The sequence below is a fragment of the Mus pahari genome, chromosome 8, assembly GCF_900095145.1.
Source record: "Mus pahari chromosome 8, PAHARI_EIJ_v1.1, whole genome shotgun sequence".
Taxonomy (NCBI): Eukaryota; Metazoa; Chordata; class Mammalia; order Rodentia; family Muridae; genus Mus; species Mus pahari.
The window spans coordinates 57,030,861-57,051,077 of record NC_034597.1 but is presented as its reverse complement, the minus strand read 5'-3'; the positions used below and the strand labels follow the sequence as shown (position 1 = coordinate 57,051,077).

The 20,217-nt window shown below is 42.3% G+C and overlaps 1 protein-coding gene across 1 annotated transcript in view; it reads left to right on the top strand.

Annotated features, from left to right (window-relative positions):
• Nucleotides 1–5,834: 5,834 nt before the first annotated feature.
• Adam2 (ADAM metallopeptidase domain 2) overlaps nucleotides 5,835–20,217 on the top strand; it is a 50,034-nt gene continuing 35,651 nt past the window's right edge. Inside the window, exons 1-6 of the mRNA XM_021203613.1 lie at nucleotides 5,835–5,949; nucleotides 6,282–6,358; nucleotides 10,958–11,013; nucleotides 12,014–12,092; nucleotides 17,136–17,212; nucleotides 17,739–17,907. Of these exons, the coding sequence (XP_021059272.1) occupies nucleotides 5,877–5,949; nucleotides 6,282–6,358; nucleotides 10,958–11,013; nucleotides 12,014–12,092; nucleotides 17,136–17,212; nucleotides 17,739–17,907 (531 nt within the window). The 5' untranslated portion in view covers nucleotides 5,835–5,876. The remainder of the gene's footprint in view (nucleotides 5,950–6,281; nucleotides 6,359–10,957; nucleotides 11,014–12,013; nucleotides 12,093–17,135; nucleotides 17,213–17,738; nucleotides 17,908–20,217) is intronic.

Sequence of the window (20,217 nt, the reverse complement as noted above, 5' to 3'; positions counted from 1 at the left end):
GCATACGTTCACATGCACATATACCCTCATTTCAGTTGGAGTCCCTCATTTTTATAACCTGTCCAAAGGAACTTGACCCAGCAGGGACCTCACTCAGCCTTTGGTTCCAATGACTGAGCTCTTTGTATTGAGAATCTGACCCCTAAACCTGGAGACCAGCCAGTATCTGATGTGCTCCTTCCCTGCTGTGAATTGGGGAAGTGTACCTAAGTTCCCACCGCCTTAAAGAGAACATAAATAATATCAACAGTCAGGTGGTGGTGATCGTTGTGTGATTCTCTCTCTCTCTCTCTCTCTCTCTCTCTTCCTCCCTCTCCCCCCCTCTCTCTGTGTGGGTGTACATGCGTGATATAGTGTTTGATGTATATGTATATATCTAGTCTAGGAGATGCATGGAGGAACATCTATAGTCAGGTAGTTGTGACGACCCTTGTTTATACTAAGACAAGACCTTGGAGGGCTTTAGATTCAGTGAGACCAGGATCACCTTCATCCTTCTGGACCATAAGATTGAAGGGCTTATTTGCCGGACAAACATGAGACCTGGCAGAATATGTATATGGACAGAAAACAACATTTTCCAAGCTAGATCTATGCAAGCTCATCTGTAAGGAAAACTATGAGAAGGTTCCCCTACACCAGCAGGGTGCCTCAGACATTATAGAGCCCAGTGAGTCAGGCCCATAGCATTGCAAAAACAAAACAAACACACAAGCAGGCTTGCAAGGTTGAAGGTCATCAGTGATGTTGGATGGGCAAAGGACTCTAGGTTATGTAAGAAAATTCCATCATGTCCAGATCATCAACTCTGGGGAGCTTGGGACCACAGATAAACTGCTGTGGCTTTGGCTTAACTAGGGCAGAGAGTGGTTAAATATGGTTCCAGTGCCATATTTAAGTAGATTTGCTTGGAATCTTTCCAAAGGGTTTTTTGTTTGTTTATTTGTTTGTTTTTAACTATAAAACAATAGTCTCTCTTTTCTCTATTTTTCAGTCATGAAGTACTTTTTTATTAAAATTTATTTTTATACAATATATTTATATTACAGTTTTCCCTCCCCCAACACCTCCCATCCTCCCTATTTCCCCACCCACCCAAATTCATACCAATTCATTCATTCTTACATTAGAATAAAAATAGTCATCTAAAATGAAGAGGAAGAAGAGAAGAAAAATAAAAACAATAGTCTTAAAAAAAAAAAAAAAAGATGTATTTAGTTTATGTATGAGTGCTCTATCTGCATGTACACCAGCACGCCAGAAGAGGGCAGCTGGTCCCATTATAGATGGTCCTGATCCACCATGTGGTTGTACTGGGAATTGAACTCAGGACCTCTGGGAGAGGTTAAGAGCCAGTGCTCTTCAACTGCTGAGCTGAGCCATCTCTCCAACCCCTAACATGATAGTCTTCTTTTGTTCCTACTGAGGGTGTAATAGTCAGTTTAGTACCCCCCTCCTCTCTTGGAAGAGGCAAGGCAGCCCCATATCCATACCAGGGGAGGGGAATGGTGTCGCCTTTGGTGAGCTGAGATGACTCATACCATTTTATTTCCAAGAGAAAGTACCCTCTTCAAGGCAGATCTGTTAGACTGATAGAGAAAAAGGTATTGCTGTCTTTCTTAAAGTATGATGAACCCATGGCTTAAGGCCTTGAGAACTGATAAGCTAATCTGCATATTGCTCATACCAATATTATCAGCAGCATATTAATAAAAAAGAGAGTACACACTGAAACCTAAGTGTGTGAAGACAGAGTCTCTAAGTATCATAAGAACAGCTGTATGTCGGGGTCTGTGGATGTAAGGTTATACTGGCCAAAGGTTATAATTAAAACCAGGTTCAAAGATTAAGGTTTAATCCTTTAAAAGAAGCTTAAGACTTTAAAAAAACACACACACACATTCAATAGATCAATGACAAAAGTCATCTTAGATGAAACAAAATTGACAAGCTCTTAGTTAGAATAAGAGGTGGGTAAAACACTCAATTGATGGATGACTCAGGGACCCAAAAGACATTGAGTAACTGGTACTCTACAAATATAAGAAAGCATGAGGAGCTGTAAGAACAATTATAGACCAATAAGCCAGAAAGGGGTGTGAATAAACTAGAGACAGAGCAACCCAGAATGAACCTGGAAGAAGCAGAAAACTAGGAGGCTAATGACAATCGATGGTTTCAAATCAATTGTAAGAACCTGCCCAGTGAGAAAGGCCAGGACCAAGGAGCTTTGCAGCTGACACCTACCCCGACTTCTTTTGTTTGTTTGTTTTGTTTTTTGTTTTTTTCAGAGACAGGGTTTCTCTGTGTAGCCCTGGCTGTCCTGGAACTCACTCTGTNGACCAGGCTGGCCTCGAACTCAGAAATCCGCCTGCCTCTGCCTCTGCCCCTGCCCCTGCCCCTGCCCCTGCCTCTGCCTCAAGTGCAGGGATTAAAGGTGTGCACCACCACTGCCCGGCTCCAACTTCTAAAAATACTAGTATCAGTCATTAAACTATCAAACATAAGTGACTTCGGGGAATTCTCCAGACTCATCCAATGAGATCAGCATTAAACTACCCTGATACCAGACGCCAACAAAGACATAACAAAAACTAAAGACCAATAACCCTAACGAACACAGATATGAAAAAAAAAAAAAAACTCAATAAAATACTAGCAAAAAGTAACAAAACATCCACATTGAAGAGTTTATGCACCATGATCAAGTGTGTGCAAAGCCAAATACATGAGACAAAGGAGAAATCAGGACGAAAATTAGAAACTGTTAGGACCTAATATTAATGAAATAAAGCATTGCTAAATACACTTTACAATGTGCAATATATACTACATAGATAATGAAGTGGGGATGCGAGGAAATTGCTACATTTAAGTGAACAGGAGGAAAAGAAGGTTTTTGAAACATATATAAACTTCCCATTTTTAGAAGCTAGGGAAAAGGACAAGCCATATCCAATAAAAACAAGGATCAAGTCAACAACATAGGGAAAATATTAACATATGAGAGTGAAATCTTACTGGATCCCCTTTATACATTTTTTAACTGAATAACAACTGACTACAAGTGGAGAGAAAAATCGTGTTATCAAGACGATTTTGAAAAGATCATCTATGTGGAAGGCCTTTAAAAGGTTGACATGGGGGAGGGGGAATGCTAATATTTTTACAAATAGACTTCAAAACTCAGGGGAAAAAAAGATTAAAACCTTTCAGAAATAAACTGGCTCACACTAGCATAACTGGAAAGAGACTAGCTGGGCATTTTTAAAGAAATTAGATCGACAATAAAACCAATCCTCTGTCAAGGAAAATCCCAGCTCCTAACCCTTCCGTTCACAAATGCTGGGGAGCAGGGGGACCCCCCAGTATTGCACAATGAGACTGCTGCTCCGGACCCCTCGGCAGAGCAAGCACGCATCTGATGCAAAATCCTGGTGAGTTTATTGCAGCAAAGAAAACCTGCAAGAATCTCACTGAATCTGGAGACAAAGATTCTAAAAGGAATGTGGGCAAATCAATCCAGGGAAATGTAAAAGCGACAAAAATCTAACAGGGACACAAGTTTGCTTCAACAGTTTAACTCACAGCATGGACTGAAAAGGAAGAATGTCCTGTGGCCAGCTTATTTATGCAGAAAGGGGATTTCAGTAAATTGAAAATCCATGATGAAATCCATAGAAAACTCCCATCAGGCTGAAAGAAAACTTGTGGTTATGACAAATGATATCAACAGGAAACTACTGAATGCAAAGAGTAAAGACAGATTTTCATAGTCGTTGCTGACAACTAAGGGATTCTATCTCAAATGTGTTCCCAGCTTCCGTGTACAGTGAGAGAGAAGCGAAGCAGCCCATTTAGAGAAGGGGCCAGCATCTCAAGGAGGCAGCTGCCAAAGAGGTAATTGTCCATGAGGTGATTGTATGTATGTATACACATATATGTATATATACATATTATATATACTAACCAAGCCTGCTCAGTCAGTCAACAGGTTGTCCAGTGCGGGAGTAAGGATTGAAAAAAAAAAAAGACATCATTGTAGCGTGATCCCAGTCAATTCTGAGACTGAAGGCAAATTTTTATTTTCCAACCCACTTTTTATAACATTTTAATTATATGCAAGTATTTTGGACAAGCAGTACAACAGTACAACAAGGAACTACTAACAAAGCGGCAAGCTTTGTTAATCAAGCCCTGTGATTACTCCCAAGATAGTTGTTAAAAAGGGCTTGTCATACTGACTGAAATACTTGAGCCCACTTCCTTGTCCAAGCCCAAAAATCTTGCCTGAGGCCTAGTTCCACCCTAAGACTAAAATTCCTGCCTCATCCTACTTCCCTATCACAGTCTAAAGTTAAATTCTTGCTTCCTTAACATGCCCTAATGTCAGATTCCTGCCTGAGCTTACGTCTATGTTCTGGGCCAATGTCAGATTTCTGCCAAGCAATACTCCAGAAGGCTTTCCACAATATACACATATGTATACCTAGTATATACATATTATACATACATATATATACACATACATATGTATGTATACATGTACATATATATTTGCCCATGAACACAGACAAGTATTACCCACCAGGAATAAACAAGTTCAAACCAAAACAAACAAAATAGGGAAAGTAAGGATAGACATTTGTTCTAGTTACATTCTGTCACAGTAACAAACACCATGGCCAAAAGGAACTTAGAGGAGGGGATTTATTTGTTGCACACTTCCAGGTCACACAGTCCCTTGGCGGAAGTCATGGCAGGAACTCAGTTAGACACTTAAAGCAGAAACCATAGAGAAATGCTGCCTACTGGCTCACTCCCAAGCCCATGTCTTTACTATACAGCTCAGGACCAGCAGCCTAGGGAATGGTACCACCTACAGTGGGTTGGGTCCTTCTACATCGATGACCAATCAAGACCACCACCTGACCCACCCCCACCTCCTAGCAAGACACACCAAAGCCAATTTGAATCCGGCAATCCCTCAGATTAGACCCCCTTCTGAGGTGACTCTAGGCTGTGTCAAGTTAACCGAGCTAACTAGAGCAGTGCTGACAGAGAACCTAGAATTTTCACACACTTCTGGTGGGATATAAATTAGGAGCACAATCCTGAAGGATTCAGAAGTAGTTACAAGACATACTCTTCCATCTGGCAACTTTCCCCTTGGGAACAAATTCAGTATTGAACCAAAATCATACACAGGGATGTTCATAGACAATACCAAACACAGGGTAATATATTCGATGTGCAGTATGCACCAACGGGAATCTGCTGTCTCAATGGAACCCATCCAGGGATCTAGATGTGAAGGGATACAGTGTTTCACCCTCTCTGGGAAAAGCTCAAGGCAGACAAAACTAGTCTGTGATCCTGAGAATTGCCAGGGAATCAAGCAGGAGGTTTGATGGTCCTGTGACTGATCTGGGCTGTAGTTACACTGGTTTGTCTCCTTAAATGTTAGTCAGACACCTATGATTGACACGATCCAAATATATGCAAAGTACTGTTTGATACTAAAACATTTTTTGTTATTAAGAGAGTCAAAAAAACAAAACAAACAAACAAAAAAGAATTAAAAGTTTATGTACGTGTATGTGAACCTTTCTGCTACTCGCCTGATCCATGGATTCTGACTCTCCGGTGTGAGTTTTGCCTCCCTCGACTGCCTACCCTCCCTTTTCCCTTCTTTGGTCTCAGAATTCAAACCCCAGGAAGTCCTTCAAACCTTTCAAGGTTTCAAAGCTTTCACAGAGCAGCACAAACGCTTCCAGCACACAGCTGCGCTGCCCACAGCCCTCACCTCGCGCCCCCAACTGCCCTGTAGAGGGCCAACTGCCATTCCCCGGGGCTGGGGTTCAGGAGGCCAGGCCATGTGGCTCATCTTGCTTCTGCTGAGTGGGCTGAGTGAACTTGGCGGCTTTAGCGAGCCCCAAACAGAAGGCAGTGAGTAACAACCCGTCTTGGAGCCTTTGAGAGCCAGTCCGGACCCCCTTTCCCTCCATGTTGGCTTGGGCATCCCAGAATTGCACTTGAACATCCCAGGATCGCCCCTGCACAAGCTCAAGCCACCAACTCACCACAGCTGAAATGCGGAACGGATGCATGGGACCCTAAGGAACGAGATCTTGGGGGATGGGGTGGTCCCAGGCTTGGCTCCTCCAACCCTCCAACAGTTTTAGATCCTATTTCAGGTTGATGATGCTTCATGGGATAAGGATGAATGTTCTCAGGGTGCGAGGGGTGTGGCTCTGAGAAATGCCTTTTGCATCTTGCAGCTCGTGAGAAATTACACGTGCAAGTCACGGTGCCAGAGAAAATCCGGTCCATCACAAGCAATGGCTACGAAACACAGGTAATTAACTGCCAATTTGCTTACGAATTAGAAGTCACACAAGTATTTTTCTTTTTTTTTTCTTTTCTTTTCTTTTTTTTTTTTTTTTTTTTTTTTTTTTTTTGAGACAGGGTTTATCTGTACAGCCCTGGAACTCACTCTGTAGACCAGGCTGGCCTCGAACTCAGAAATCCGCCTGCCTCTGCCTCCCAGGTGCTGGGATTAAAGGCGTGCGCCACCACGCCCAGCTGCAGGTATTTTTCTTGTCGAGAGGTTACCTCAGTATTTCTCATCCATGCTCACTCAATAGATTTTACATGTACACCCTGCTTTTGCCAACATTAACGAGGTTTAGAAAAATCACTGCTGATGACGCTGGATTTCTCAGCCCCACGTCCTCGGTGATTTTGAATACTCACAAGTTGACCCGATCCACCAAAGGCTCTCTTCCCAACCACCCAGCCATCTGTGTTTGGAGGAGAGGTGATTGGTTGCCTTTTAATAGAATTATTTTTTCCACTTTGTAAATATGTTCCTCATTAAGATTATTCTTTTCAAACCACTTTTGCTTCTCTTTAAGATTGTTTTCCTTTGCTTTTTGTTTGTTTGCTTGCTTGCTTGTTTTTGTTTTGTTATGCTTTAAGTAAGCTCTAGAATCATTTGTGTTTCTTTTTTTTGTGTGTGTGTGGGGGGGGGCGTTTCGAGACAGGGTTTCTCTGTATAGCCCTGGCTGTCCTGGAACTCACTTTGTAGACCAGGCTGGCCTCGAACTCAGAAATCCGCCTACCTCTGCCTCCCAAGTGCTGGGATTAAAGGCGTGCGCCACCACGCCCGGCTCGTTTGTGTTTCTTGAAGTAGCAAATCTTTGTGGCTGGGTCACAAACAGTCCGGTCCTTAACTGCTCTTGTGTCATGAGCATTTCTTCACCTGTAACTCTGAAGGATGCAGCTTGTACGTTTTTATAAATCTTTTTGAAAAGAAATGTCTGTGTGTGTTTATGAAACTTTAATCATTAAGTTAAAGAGGCCATTTTAAAAGTGGTTGTTTTCTTTTTAATTGGAAAACAAAGATTCTACTTGCAAGGAGTTACCAGTATGGATTTGTAACATGCAGAGTACAAAATAAAAAAGCAACTGCCTCAACTGTAAAATTCAGGACTCAAATTGTCTCTCTTGCTAATGGCTGCATGCCTATCACCCTGTAAGGAACCTGCTGGCTCCTTTAGATCAAAGAGGGTGTTACACTTACTGGCTCAGGGACACAAGGCACATTTACAATTAGTGTATTTAGTAGAGAATAGAGATGCTAAAAGGAAGATTCCTTAAAGTGTAAGTGGGTGGTACTCACAGTTGAGGGTCCTTAGAGAATACAGTGTGAGCCGGGCAGTGGTGGCGCACGCCTTTAATCCCAGCACTTGGGAGGCAGAGGCAGGCGGATTTCTGAGTTCGAGGCCAGCCTGGTCTACAAAGTGAGTCCAGGACAGCCAGGACTATACAGAGAAACTCTCTCTCTCTCTCTCTCTCTCTCTCTCTCTCTCTCTCTCTCTCTCTCTCTCTTCAGTGTGATACACAAATGGCTGGTGGAAAGAGAGACCAAAACTCAGGTAGGGTAACTGGAACCCTGGGAAGGGTAAGGTGTATGTTTTTATTAATTAAGAAATGGTTTTTAAATTGGAGAGAGAAAAAGACAAAAACAAAACCAAAAACTAACTTTTTGACACATCTGAGTACCAGGGGAAGAAGGTGTCTTAAAGGCAGTCAGAATAACATGAGGGTGGGAGAGATGGGATGGTGGTTAAGAATGATTGCCCAAACTTGAGAACTGCAGCCCAGAGCCCAGCGACCAAGCTAAGTGTCCGAGAGCCGCCTCCTGGCCTCTGTGTGTACACACTCACGGATGCATGCATTAATTAATTATTAGTTATTAATAAATTATTGATCAATCAAATCCTCTAGAAATGTATGCCACGAGACAATAAGTAAACAAATAGGTTTCTTAACAGGAGCGGAAGAGGAATAAAACAAATGCTTTAGTTCCTAGCGTTTAATAAATCTGGTTATATAGTCAGAAATACCTCATATTAATGATTCCAGACTGAGCCAGTATGGTGACTCGTGTCTGTAGTCCCAGGACCTATGAGGTTGAGGCAAGGAAGGTCCCTGTGAGTGTGAAGCCAGCCTGTCTTACTTTAGTAAGTACCAGGCAAGAAAGGACTACAGCGTGAGAACTTTTCTAAATAAATAAGCAAGCAAGGAAACAAAGAAATAAATAACAAGAAAATCCAAGTTGATAGTAGAGATATTGTTAAAATAAGGTGCTCCAGGGGCTAGAGAGAAGGCTGTGTTTAAGAGCCTGTGCTGCTCTGGAGTTTGGTGGCCAGCAACTCCGTTAGGGGATTCCACCATCCCCAAGTCCAGCTCCACAGGGTCTGGTGCCCTCTTCTGGCCTCCCATGGGATTGCATACACTTGTACACACCACCTGACAGATACACGGAAATTTTTTAAAAATTTTTATAATCTTTTTTATTTGATTTGATTTGATTTGATTTGATTTTTTTGTTTTTTTGAGAAAGGGTTTCTCTGTGTAGCCCTGGCTGTCCTGGAACTCACTCTATAGACCAGGCTGGCCTCGAACTCAGAAATCTGCCTGCCTCTGCCTCCCAAGTGCTGGGATTAAAGGCGTGTGCCACCGCTGCCCGGCCTAAAATCTTTTTTAATATTTGTTTTTATTTTTGTTTTATTTCAATTATTTTATGCATGAGTGCTCTGCTGCATGTACACCTACATGCCAGCAGAGGACATCAGATCCCTTTATAGATGGGTGTGAGCATGTGGTTGCTGGGAATTGAACTTAGAACCTCTGGAAGAGCAGTTTGTGCTCTTAACCACTGAACCATCTCTCCAGCCCTTTAAATCTTTTTTAAAAAAGAAGATACATAAGCAATATTATATCCTGATCACAATTATGTAAATATACACATCCAAGTTGCAAGAGTTTGAAAATTATTTTTTGTTTATTGTTTAGGGATTTTTCTCTTGAGTGCTTGTGATTGAGCCCACTGCCTCCAGCGTGCTAGGCAAGTACTCAAACACTGAACCACATCCAAGGTTACATTTAAATTAGGAGTAAGCTTGCAAACACACCGTTGTCAATAAAGATCCCCTCATATGTAGCATACATATCTAGTGCTACTTTGCTTATAACTGTAAAGCAAATATAAACTAATTCCTAGTAATAGGCTGAATGCATAAACTCTGCTATATTCAGAAAGTGAACTATGGCACTGGAGGGGAGCAGTGCTGGAGACAGATGTACAGGTAGTAATGATGGTCTCAGAGGTCGCAGCAATGCTGGCTGTGTCTGACTGAGGCCATGCTGTCAGCAGATAGACCGTGTGTTTATGGAAGAATAAAATGTATGTAAGTCAGTATTTATGCAAAACAAACCACCGCCTAAATAAATATTCATAGCCAGTGTGACCATGAATGGTAGTTCTGAGGTTTAGCATCCTGGCCAGCTGGGCTGTCAGAGGGCTATGCCACCTTCAAATACTATCAGTGTTTGTTTTTTGAGTTGGTTTACGGATTTTTAAATCTAGTATGACTAAAGTACAATTAAACACTATTACCAAAGAGGCTTACAGAGAAGTCAAACTGCCCTTTACAAATAGCATAAAGCTGAACCGTTGGGAAGTATCCCATAAGAAATCTAGAATGAAGTCAAGCTGTCCACTATTCTTTTCTATTGACCATTGTCCTGAAAGTACTTACCGAGCCATGCAAGAAGGAAAGGAAACAAGGGGAAGGGTGAATAGGCGTGAGAATTGGGGAGAAAGGGGGAAAAAAACATCATTATTTACAGATGAGACAAACATCTATAATACGTCAGATCAAAAACCCAGCAGTAAAAATTGTATAAGCATGATCAAAAAAAAAATTTTTTTTAAAGTACACTGTGTTTTTAGTTTGGCAAAGGAAAATATATAAAAAAAGGGCTTTAACTTACATGAATAATAAACAATCTAATTGTGAGTAAATCTCATGAATGTATCATCTTTTAACTGAAGACAAGGAAATGAAATATACCAAGCTCTGCTATCAATTACACACTTTGGGTTAAATGGCACCCAGTCTCTGCTGACAGGCAGATTGAGAACCGGTAACTCCAGGGAGCATCTCTTAATCGTCACACTGGTATTGGTGAAGTAGTTGGTGAGCTCCAGATCCACACCATGAACAAACTTCATAGAATGCACGAAGGCCACACATCGAGCTCTCGGCCTCCTGCTCTCCAATATGCGGAATTTCTATGAAGCAATCTTGCCCAGACATGAAGCGTGAGTTTTATACTGACCTCAGTCTTTAGCAAACTAACACAGTTACCAGATTAAAATGTAACCCATTCTTTAGACAGTCTATGTGCTTGGGTAAATTAACCGATAATAAGTTACACCACATTTTATTAAAACAAGTGAACATCAAACTATAAATTTTCTCTTTTTGGTGTATTAATATGATTTGGGAGATGTGGTATTCATATAAAAAAGTTTTCCTTTATAACTCCCTCACCCCATTTTCCTTTTTTTAAAAAAATATATGTATATATATTCTGCTTCCAGGTGACCTACAATCTCAAAATCGAAGGGAAAACATACACCTTGAACCTAATGCAAAAGTAGGTGATTGTCGCATCTTTAACCACCTTGCTCTCATCTGTCACTAATGATAATAATCACCTGCAACACAATGATTTTATCTCCAGGAGTTTTCCAGTTATGGTCTGCTCATCTTGTCCCCTTGTTTTCTCTTCGGAGACAATCTTTCTGTGTAGCCAGGGCTGGCCTAGTACTACTCATTAACTTCTCGCCCCAACCCCGGTCCCCTGTCTCCCCAGCAGTGGGGTCGCAGGCTCACAGCACCACTCCTTGATTTGTGCTTCACCTTTCTCCACCTCTGTGTTTAAAAGACTATGAAGTCTCTGAAACAAATGCTTTTTCCCCCCAACATGAGAAATTTCCCCTGATGCTACATTTTTATTTAACCATTGTTACTCCTCATCATAAGACGAGGGCTTTGGCTCCACCTCCCCATGTGTGTACCCACTATTCTGAACCCCTCTCCGTGACTGTTACCTCCCATGATCCTTTCCTACCTCTCTCTGGGACACGGAGGCCTCTCTTTGGAAATGGTTTGTTTCCCACGATCCTCTCCCGAGTGTCTTTGGGACATGGAGGCTTTGGGAATGACTGCTTCTGCCTGATCCATCTGGGTCTTTCCATGGGGTCCAGCATTTATACTCATCCTTCATTCCATTGTCTTAGAGATACAGGGGCCACTGGGGATTCAGTTCTCAACTGCCTGTAGGATAATTTAGGTTGTTACGGATTTGTGTCAAACATGGCCTGGAAGGGAAAGCTTCCTTCTGTCCAGAGTCTGTGCATAGTGGGCATCTTCATCTATTTGGTTGTCAATAGGAAGACGCCATTGTTTGAGTGGCCTGCAAACAATAGCTTTGACCATTTGTGGGGAACTTAACAGAGGTAAAAGATCCAGACACTGAAAAATCTTTTTCTGCAAACTTACCTACAGATAATAATGTCTGATAATAGACTTTTATAAGTTAAACCTGTGGGAAGCAATTTTCTATGAAGTGCATTTTCTTTTGGCTTTTGCAGACCGTTCTTGCCTCCCAACTTTAGAGTCTACACTTATGACAATGCAGGAATCATGAGGCCTCTTGAGCAGAAGTTTCAGGTATGCATTCCATCTCTCTCTGCCTGGGTGGTATGGTCCTGGGGTGCAAAGATGTCCTCCTTGGTTCTGACATGAACTTAATCATTTCATTTTGATGATACGTGCTTAGCCCATTAAGCAGGTGATTAAACCAAACTAGACTACAGTGTTTCCAAGCTACTGGTTTCCCAAATGGTGCACACGTGTGTGTAAAAGGTCTGAATTTGCATTAGGGAAGGTATATCTGGGAAGACAAGGGAACCCTGAGCTGTTCTCTGAAGTTTGCTCAAGGACCAAATGAGAACACACAAACTTTCACGGACATTTAGAAAACTATTACATGTTTTGCACATTTGAAACACTTGGAGCTTTGTTTAGTGATATCTACTTTGGGAGGGGGTGGGGAGCAACTGAAATGTAGGTGGAAGTGCAGAACTACCCCGTGTGTGAAGGGCACTTTATTATTGCCATTGCCCTGCCCTGAGATTGCTGCTTCCTCTCCCTCCTTCCTCTCCCTCCTCTCTTCCTTTCTTCTCCTTTGCATTTTCATTTGCTAGATAGTGATGTCATCACTTTTAGAGGCTAAGATTTTAACAAAACAAAAATAGACATGGTCCTTGTGTCTTGATTTCTTTTCCTGCTGCTGTGATAAGAGTACTCTGGTAAAGACGACTTAAGAGAGAAAAGGTGTGTTCTAGCTCATAGCTGACATCATCATGGCGATGAAGCTGGAGCTTGAAGCAGCTGTTCACATTACACCATGGTTAGAAACAGAAAATGCTGGATCCCCTTCCTCTTATAAAGCCCTGCATCCCAGGCGGGGAGTAGCACTAACCCACAGTGGACAGGTGTTCCCAATTCAATGCTCAAAATCATGATAATTCCCCAACAGGCATTCCCAGAGACCCACCTCCTGGGTTCTGTCAATTATCCCAGGTGACTGTAGATTCTGTCAAATTTACCATTAACACTATCACATCTTATCGTAACTGTTGTTCAACAACAACAAAAAAAAGCAGACACATATGAGTTGATATTGATATATAGAAAAATGCATATTGTCCAATGGTACTGTAGAGTTAAAGAGAAAGATTTACATGTGTGTTTATGTATGTGAGACAGACAAACAGACACAGGCCACAGTAGCCTACACTTGAACATGAGGACATGTGCCTTTAATCTCAGCACAGAGGAGGTAGAGGCAGAAGGACTAGGAGTTCAAGGTCACCCTCAGATACGTAGGAAGTATACCAGCCTGGACTATATCAAGAAATAAACAGTAAGAACAACACAAATCTTATGAAGCAAAAGCCTACATGGTTACACGTATGTATAACCTCAGAATTCAGGAGGCTGCGGCTGAAGGATTGGGAGTTCAAGAGCATCCAGGATACAGCGAGTATGGGGCTACTTGTATAGTTGGTTAGACTTGGCCTTCTTGTCTCCAAAGTACAACTTTAAGAAAATGCTGAGAAAAGAAAGCTTTACTCAAAGCACACTGAGCTCTTTGCATAGATAACCTGGGTTTCTGTTCTTTTCTGAAACCTGTTTCTAGACTAGGGGAACTCAAATCCAAGTAGGTAAAAAATTTTTAAAAAAAGTTTACAAATTTGTTTTCATGATTTTTGAAAACTTTATTCATCCTTAAAATCACACTTTCCGGGCTGGTGAGATGGCTCAGCGGGTAAGAGCACCCGACTGCTCTTCCAAAGGTGCAGAGTTCAAATCCCAGCAACCACATGGTGGCTCACAACCATCCTTAACAAGATCTGACGCCCTCTTCTGGAGTGTCTGAAGACAGCTACAGTGTACTTACATATAATAAATAAAATTCTTTTTAAAAAATCACACTTTCCTGAAGATAAGGACATAAGCCAAAGAACAAGTCAACCTTGATGACAACCATGCTCCATCTCTTGATACGAGCACACTGGGGACTGGGGGCTCCACAGATGCATTTTCAGGGGATCCAAGCATGCAACCTCCAGAAAAATGGGGAGATTCTATTAAAAAGCCTCCTCCCCAAACATTTTGTGCTGTTTCTTTATATATCTTGCAATATTTTGTCTGAAATTAGACATTTTGCAGAGTGTCCTGTAAGCAGTCTGAGCTTCGTCTCCTCCACCCCCTGACACTTGTAATCCTTACTTCTTTTATTGTCGGAAAGCTGCCCACCGTGTATGTGTTAACAGTCTTAACAGTCTGCGATGTCATCTCATAGGAAGATAAAGGTTAAGCTTATGCCCATGGTCAGCCTGGGCGGCAATAGTTCTTCTCTTTGTGCTTTCCCGCCGGCCACACTGTTCCTTGCTGGTCCCTCTGGCCACACCAGGGCAGATTCTGTTCCTTGCTGATCACTGCCTTGTCTTAACAATGCTCCAGGGCACATACCATTCTACAGCTTCCTCCAATCCAGCGTGTCTGTCTTGGAGGGACAGCTGCGTAGGTCAGTGTCCCATGTCTGTTGTGACCCAGAACACTCCTATCCATCTGCTTCCCACCTGTCCTTCCCAGGCTAGTCGGCTACTTGGAGGCTGAACATTGAGAAAATTCACGAACCTAGCATAGCTCTCTCCCTACAACCTGCGGGAATATGCCTGTTTTGAATATGCCTCCAGGCACAAGCTTCTTCTTGAACTCTTGCAAGTAACATCTCAGAAAAGACTGGCCACCCTCTACCTGACAGCCTACTTCTCTCCAAGCGTCTGAGTCAGCCCTGGCAATCATGAAGCACATCCTGCCAGCATCGATGTCCATTCTGAGGGAGAGCCACCATGCTCATCTTTGCTCTTGGGGTTCATCTTCAAGGCTCACTCTTGGTCTTTACTAAAAGCTGACACTAATGAAAGGGTTTTCTGGCCAGGCGTGGTGGCACACGCCTTTAATCCCAGCACTTGGGAGGCAGAGGCAGGCGGATTTCTGAGTTCGAGGCCACCCTGGTCTATAGAGTGGTGAGTTCCAGGACAGCCAGGGCTACACAGAGAAACCCTGTCTCGAAAAACCAAAAAAAAAAAAAAAAAAAAAAAAAAAAAAAAGGGGGGGAGGAGGGATTCTGAAACAGGCACTGGACCAGTTCCTTTGCATTTTTTTTGATCAGAGTTGGACAGATACACACGCCAGTGCTGACCTTGACTTCTGATTACACGAGGCTAGCCCAAATATGAATGCTTCAGATGATGCAGGGGTTGGGGGGAATGACATCTCAATCTCTGCTGTCACTGGTCACTGAGTTAGACAGTCTCCGGTTTCCCAGAATCCCTTGCTTCTCCCCACAGGTTTTCCTGTGACCCCCCACCTCCCTGTGCTCTTCTCGCTTCTCCTTCCACTCTGTTTCCTCCCCCTGCAGAGTGAGGCCTTGCGCCAATTCTCACTGGGCTGATTTGGAAGGATTTCTTCAGTGAAACCTACCTGGTGTATTCTGCTAAAGTAGTCTATTCTTTAATTATCTTTTTATGCTCTGCAGTCCTATGTGTGCGCGCGCGTGCACACACACACACACACACACACAAACACACATACACACGTGATGTGTACTTTTTATGGAGACAGGGTCTTACTACATAGCCTTGGCTAGCCTAGAACTTTCTGTGTAGACTGGATTAGCCTTAAACTCACAGAAATCTACCTGCTTCTGTCTCCTGATGGCTGGGATTAAAGGTATGTACATCACACCTGCTAATATTTTTTAATCAAATATTGGCCATGTTTAATGATGTAATCAAAACACTTGAGAATCTTTGAAGAGTTTTCAGTCTTGAGCTTGGAACCATAGCTCAGTGGTAGAGTTCTTGCTTAGTATGCATGAAGTCTCAGGTTCAAATCCCAGCACTGTAAGAAATCAACTTCAAGCATCTCCAGTCTTGTTCTAGTTACTGGTCTGGAATCAGCATCTAGCTTGCCAGCTGTACAGATCTTAGCTTCTGCCAGATCCCCTTGTTACCCACAGATGATTGTCACTACCCTGGAGAGATCACTGTTTAGTACCACAAAGCCAAAGACAGACCCTAGGCTGAGTTTTACCTGCACAGTTTATCCAACAGCCAGAGGAGACTATTGGGAACCTCATAAATATTCAGCTCGCCTCCTTGGGGGAAGTCACACAGTATTTACACCGCCTCCCTGCCTCTTTTATGGTCCAGTGCTTTCTGTTAGGGCTGGTGCTGGTGGCTGAGTCACTTACTATGGAAACTCCACAAAGACTAGATATTGTCATGTGATCAGGCTGGTAGCCATCTTGGATCCAGGTGGATTCTGCCCACCCTCCCCTGAAGAGGAATTTCCATTCAATAAGCATCCTATCCTCAAAGACAGACAAGATGAAAGTAATGTTAATACTCCCCCCGGGAGTTGGGGTGGGTGGGTGGAGGCAGCTACTGAAAAACACTTGACTCTCTGCCATGCCACATCCTCAGCTCAAGGGCAGACACAGGAATCCCACCTGAGCATGCGTCCTGGGACCTCCTCCTGTGTCTCCATCTCTTCCAAGGCTTGCATCTCATTTTCAAAACCTCCGGAAACCCTGGCCAACTCCCAGAACCCCAAAGCTCCCTTGCCTGGGAGATAGGGTGGGGGGAGCCCTTGCAGCAGAGTCTTGAAAAGCCACATAATGGAGATGCTCAGAGAATGTAATGGCCCTGTTTCTAGGGTTATTATTGCTTCTGTGAGAGGGCTCTATGCAAGCCAATCCAGCAACATACTCAAAATACTCTTGAAAAATAATTTCTCTTTTTGATTCATTTTGCTTTTCTAACATGCATAGTGAAACCCTTTCTCAGCGAGCGAGTGAGAGAGAGAGAGAGAGAGACAGACAGACAGACAGACAGACAGACAGAGACAGAGAGACAGAGAGATGGAAACAGACAGAGATAGGAAGACCATATGAAAATATGACCATAAGAACACTTTTGAAAATTGTATGCCCCTCTACACACTGATTTACTTATGGATTTACGTAGGAAACAATTGGTATTTGATACACACACAACATAGTTGACAATTTTAAGTATTTGATAACATTATCTTTACCACAAGAGATATATTGTGCATTTTATTTTTGTGTTTCAGAATATCTGCTACTTCCAAGGATACATTGAAGGTTATCCAAATTCTATGGTGATTGTTAGCACATGTACTGGACTCAGGTTGTAATACATAATTGTATATAAAATGGTGTTTTTTTTAAAAAAAAATTAGTGTGTGTATGTGTGTAAGTGTGTAGAATGCAAAATGAATTATAAATGGAAATTATTTTAAATGATAGATTCAGTTCTCATAATGAATTTAAGTTATTCTTAAATTTGGAGTTGGTAAAAGATTCTCAGCATTTGTTTGTTGTTTCTATGTCTGCATGGGTGTGGCTGCATGGGTGCTGGATTAGTACAGTGCAGCAACGGGTGGCTGCTGCAGTTGCTGTGGAGCTGGGAACCAAACACTGGTCCCCTGCATGAGCAGGGAGAGCTCTTATTCACTCAGCCATTTCTCTAGCCCCACAAAGGTCATAAAGTATCAATCACATCACTATTGTGTGACTCTCCAGTAGCTCAGTAGGAGTTAATAACCTCATGAAAAATGCCTTAGTTACCTGACAATTAACTGACACTTTACACAAGTTCTTTCAATTATAACTAGTATTTTCTTGTCGTTATTGTTCTGGTTTGACTTTGTCAGGGGCTTTCTCCAATTTGGAAACATTAGCTATGGAATTGAACCTCTGGAATCTTCCAGTGGTTTTGAACATGTGATCTACCACGTGGAACCTAAGAAAGGAGACACATTACTCTACACCGAGAAGGATATCGATTTAAGAGACGTGCAGTATAGGATACGAAGTATCAAGGTAGGGGATTAATTAGGTGGTACCAAGTAACTTTCTGATGAATTATTTATTTACATCCCCCCACACACTAGCACACACACACACACACACACACACACACACACAGAGACACAGATACCATGGGGATGCGTCCATCAGAGAGCTCCTTTGGCACAATCTTTGAAGCTTGTTTTGAAGTTTTCCTACTATGGAATCTCTTCCTTAATACTGTTTGTGATGCCCTCTGTTTGTTTCTGAAGTTAGTAATTTATGAAACATCCACTTTTAAGTAATTATTTTTACTCTTTGCCAATCCCATACATGTATATGATAGATGTTGATCATGTCCACCCATCCCCCTGCCTCATCCCACTCCCACTTCACCTGCAGCCCCTCCTTCTCCCATTATGTTCCCACCTACTTTCATGGCTTATCTTTTTCTGTTTTGTTTTATTGTTTTTGCTTTTTGTTGTTGTTAGTCACTGAATTATATTAGATTGGCCTGCATGGCACAGGTTTACTTTAAAGCTGCAGATGTCACAGTGAAACTTTTTTTTTTCAAACTGTGTTGTTCTTTTATTTTAATGGATATTTTCTTTATTTACATTTCAAATGTTATCCCCTTTCCCAGTTTCTCCCCCCCCCCTTCCTGGAAACTCCCTATCCCATCCTCCCTCCCCTTGTTTCTATGAGGGTGTTCCTCTACCTACCCACTCACTTCCCACCTTCCTGACAAGGCCATCCTCTGCTACATAAGCAGCTGGAGCCATGAGTACTCCTTGGTTGGTGGCTTAGTCCCTGGGAGCTGGGGGGGGGGGTCTGGTTGGTTGATATTGTTGGTCTTCCTATGGGGTTGCAAACTGCTTCAATTCCTTCAGTCCTTTCTCTAACTCCTCCACTGGAGACCCCACGCTCAATCCAATGGTTGGCTGTGAGCATCTGCCTCTGTATTTGTAAGGCTCTGGCAGGAGCAGCCTCTCAGGAGACAGATATATCAGGCTCCTTTCAGTAAGCATTTCTTGGCATCTGCAATAGTGTCATGATTTGGTGACTATATATGGGATGAATCCCCAGGTGGGACAGTCTCTGGATGGCCTTTCCTTCAGTCTCTGCTCTATATTCTGTCTCCATATTTGCTCTCCTGAGTATTTTATTCCCCCTTTTAAGAAGGACCAAAGCACCCATACTTCGGTCTTCCTTTTTCTTGAGCTTCCTGTGGACTGTGAATTGTATCTTGGGTATTTGGAGCGTTTAGGCTAATCTCCACTTATCAGTGAATGTATACCATGTGTGTTCTTTTGTGATTGGGTCATCTCACTCAGGATGATATCTTCTAGTTCCATCATTTGCCTAAGAATTTCATGAATTCATTGTTTTGTTTTGTTTTTTTTAATTCATCGTTTTTAATAGCTGAGTACTACTCCATTGTGTAAATGTACCACATTTCCTGTATGCATTACTCTGTTGAAGGACATCTGAGTTCTTTCCAGCTTCTGGCTATTATAAATAAGGCTGCTATGAATATAGTGGAGCATGTGTTCTTGTTATATGTTGGAGGATCTTTTAGGTATATGCCCAGGAATGGTATAGCTGGGTCCTCATGAGGAACTGTCAGACTGATTTTCAGAGTGGTTGTACCAGCTTACAATCCCACCAACAATGGAGGGTGTTCTTCTTTCTCTACAACCTTGCCAGCATCTGCTATCACCCAAGTTTTGATCTTAGCCATGCTGACTGGTGAGAGGTGGAATCTCAGGGTTGTTTTGATTTGCATTTCCCTGATGACTAAGGACGTTGAACATTTCTTTAGGTGCTTCTCAGCCATTTGATATTCCTCAGTTGAAAATTATTTGATTAGCTCTGTACCCCATTTTTTAATAGGGTTATTTGATTCTCTGGAGTCTAACTTCTTCATTTCTTTGTATATATTGGATATTAGCCCTCTATCAGATGTAGGATTGGTAAGGATCTTCTCCCAATCTGTTGGCTGCCACTTTATCCTATTGACAGTGTTCTTTGCCTTACAGAAGCTTTGCAATTTAATGAGGTCCCATTTGTCAATTCTTGATCTTAGAGCATAAGCCATTGGTGAAATTGCCCCCTGTGCCCAAGTGTTCAAGGCTCTTCCCCACTTCCTCCTCTTTAAGTTTCAGTGTATCTAGTTTTATGTGGAGGTCTTTGGTCCTCTTGGACTTGAGCTTTGTACAAGGAGATAAGAATGGGTCAATTTGCATTCTTCTACATGCTAACTGCCAGTTGAACCAGCACTATTTGTTAAAAATGCTGTCTTTTTTCCACTGGATGGTTTTAGCTCCTTTGTCAAAGATCAAG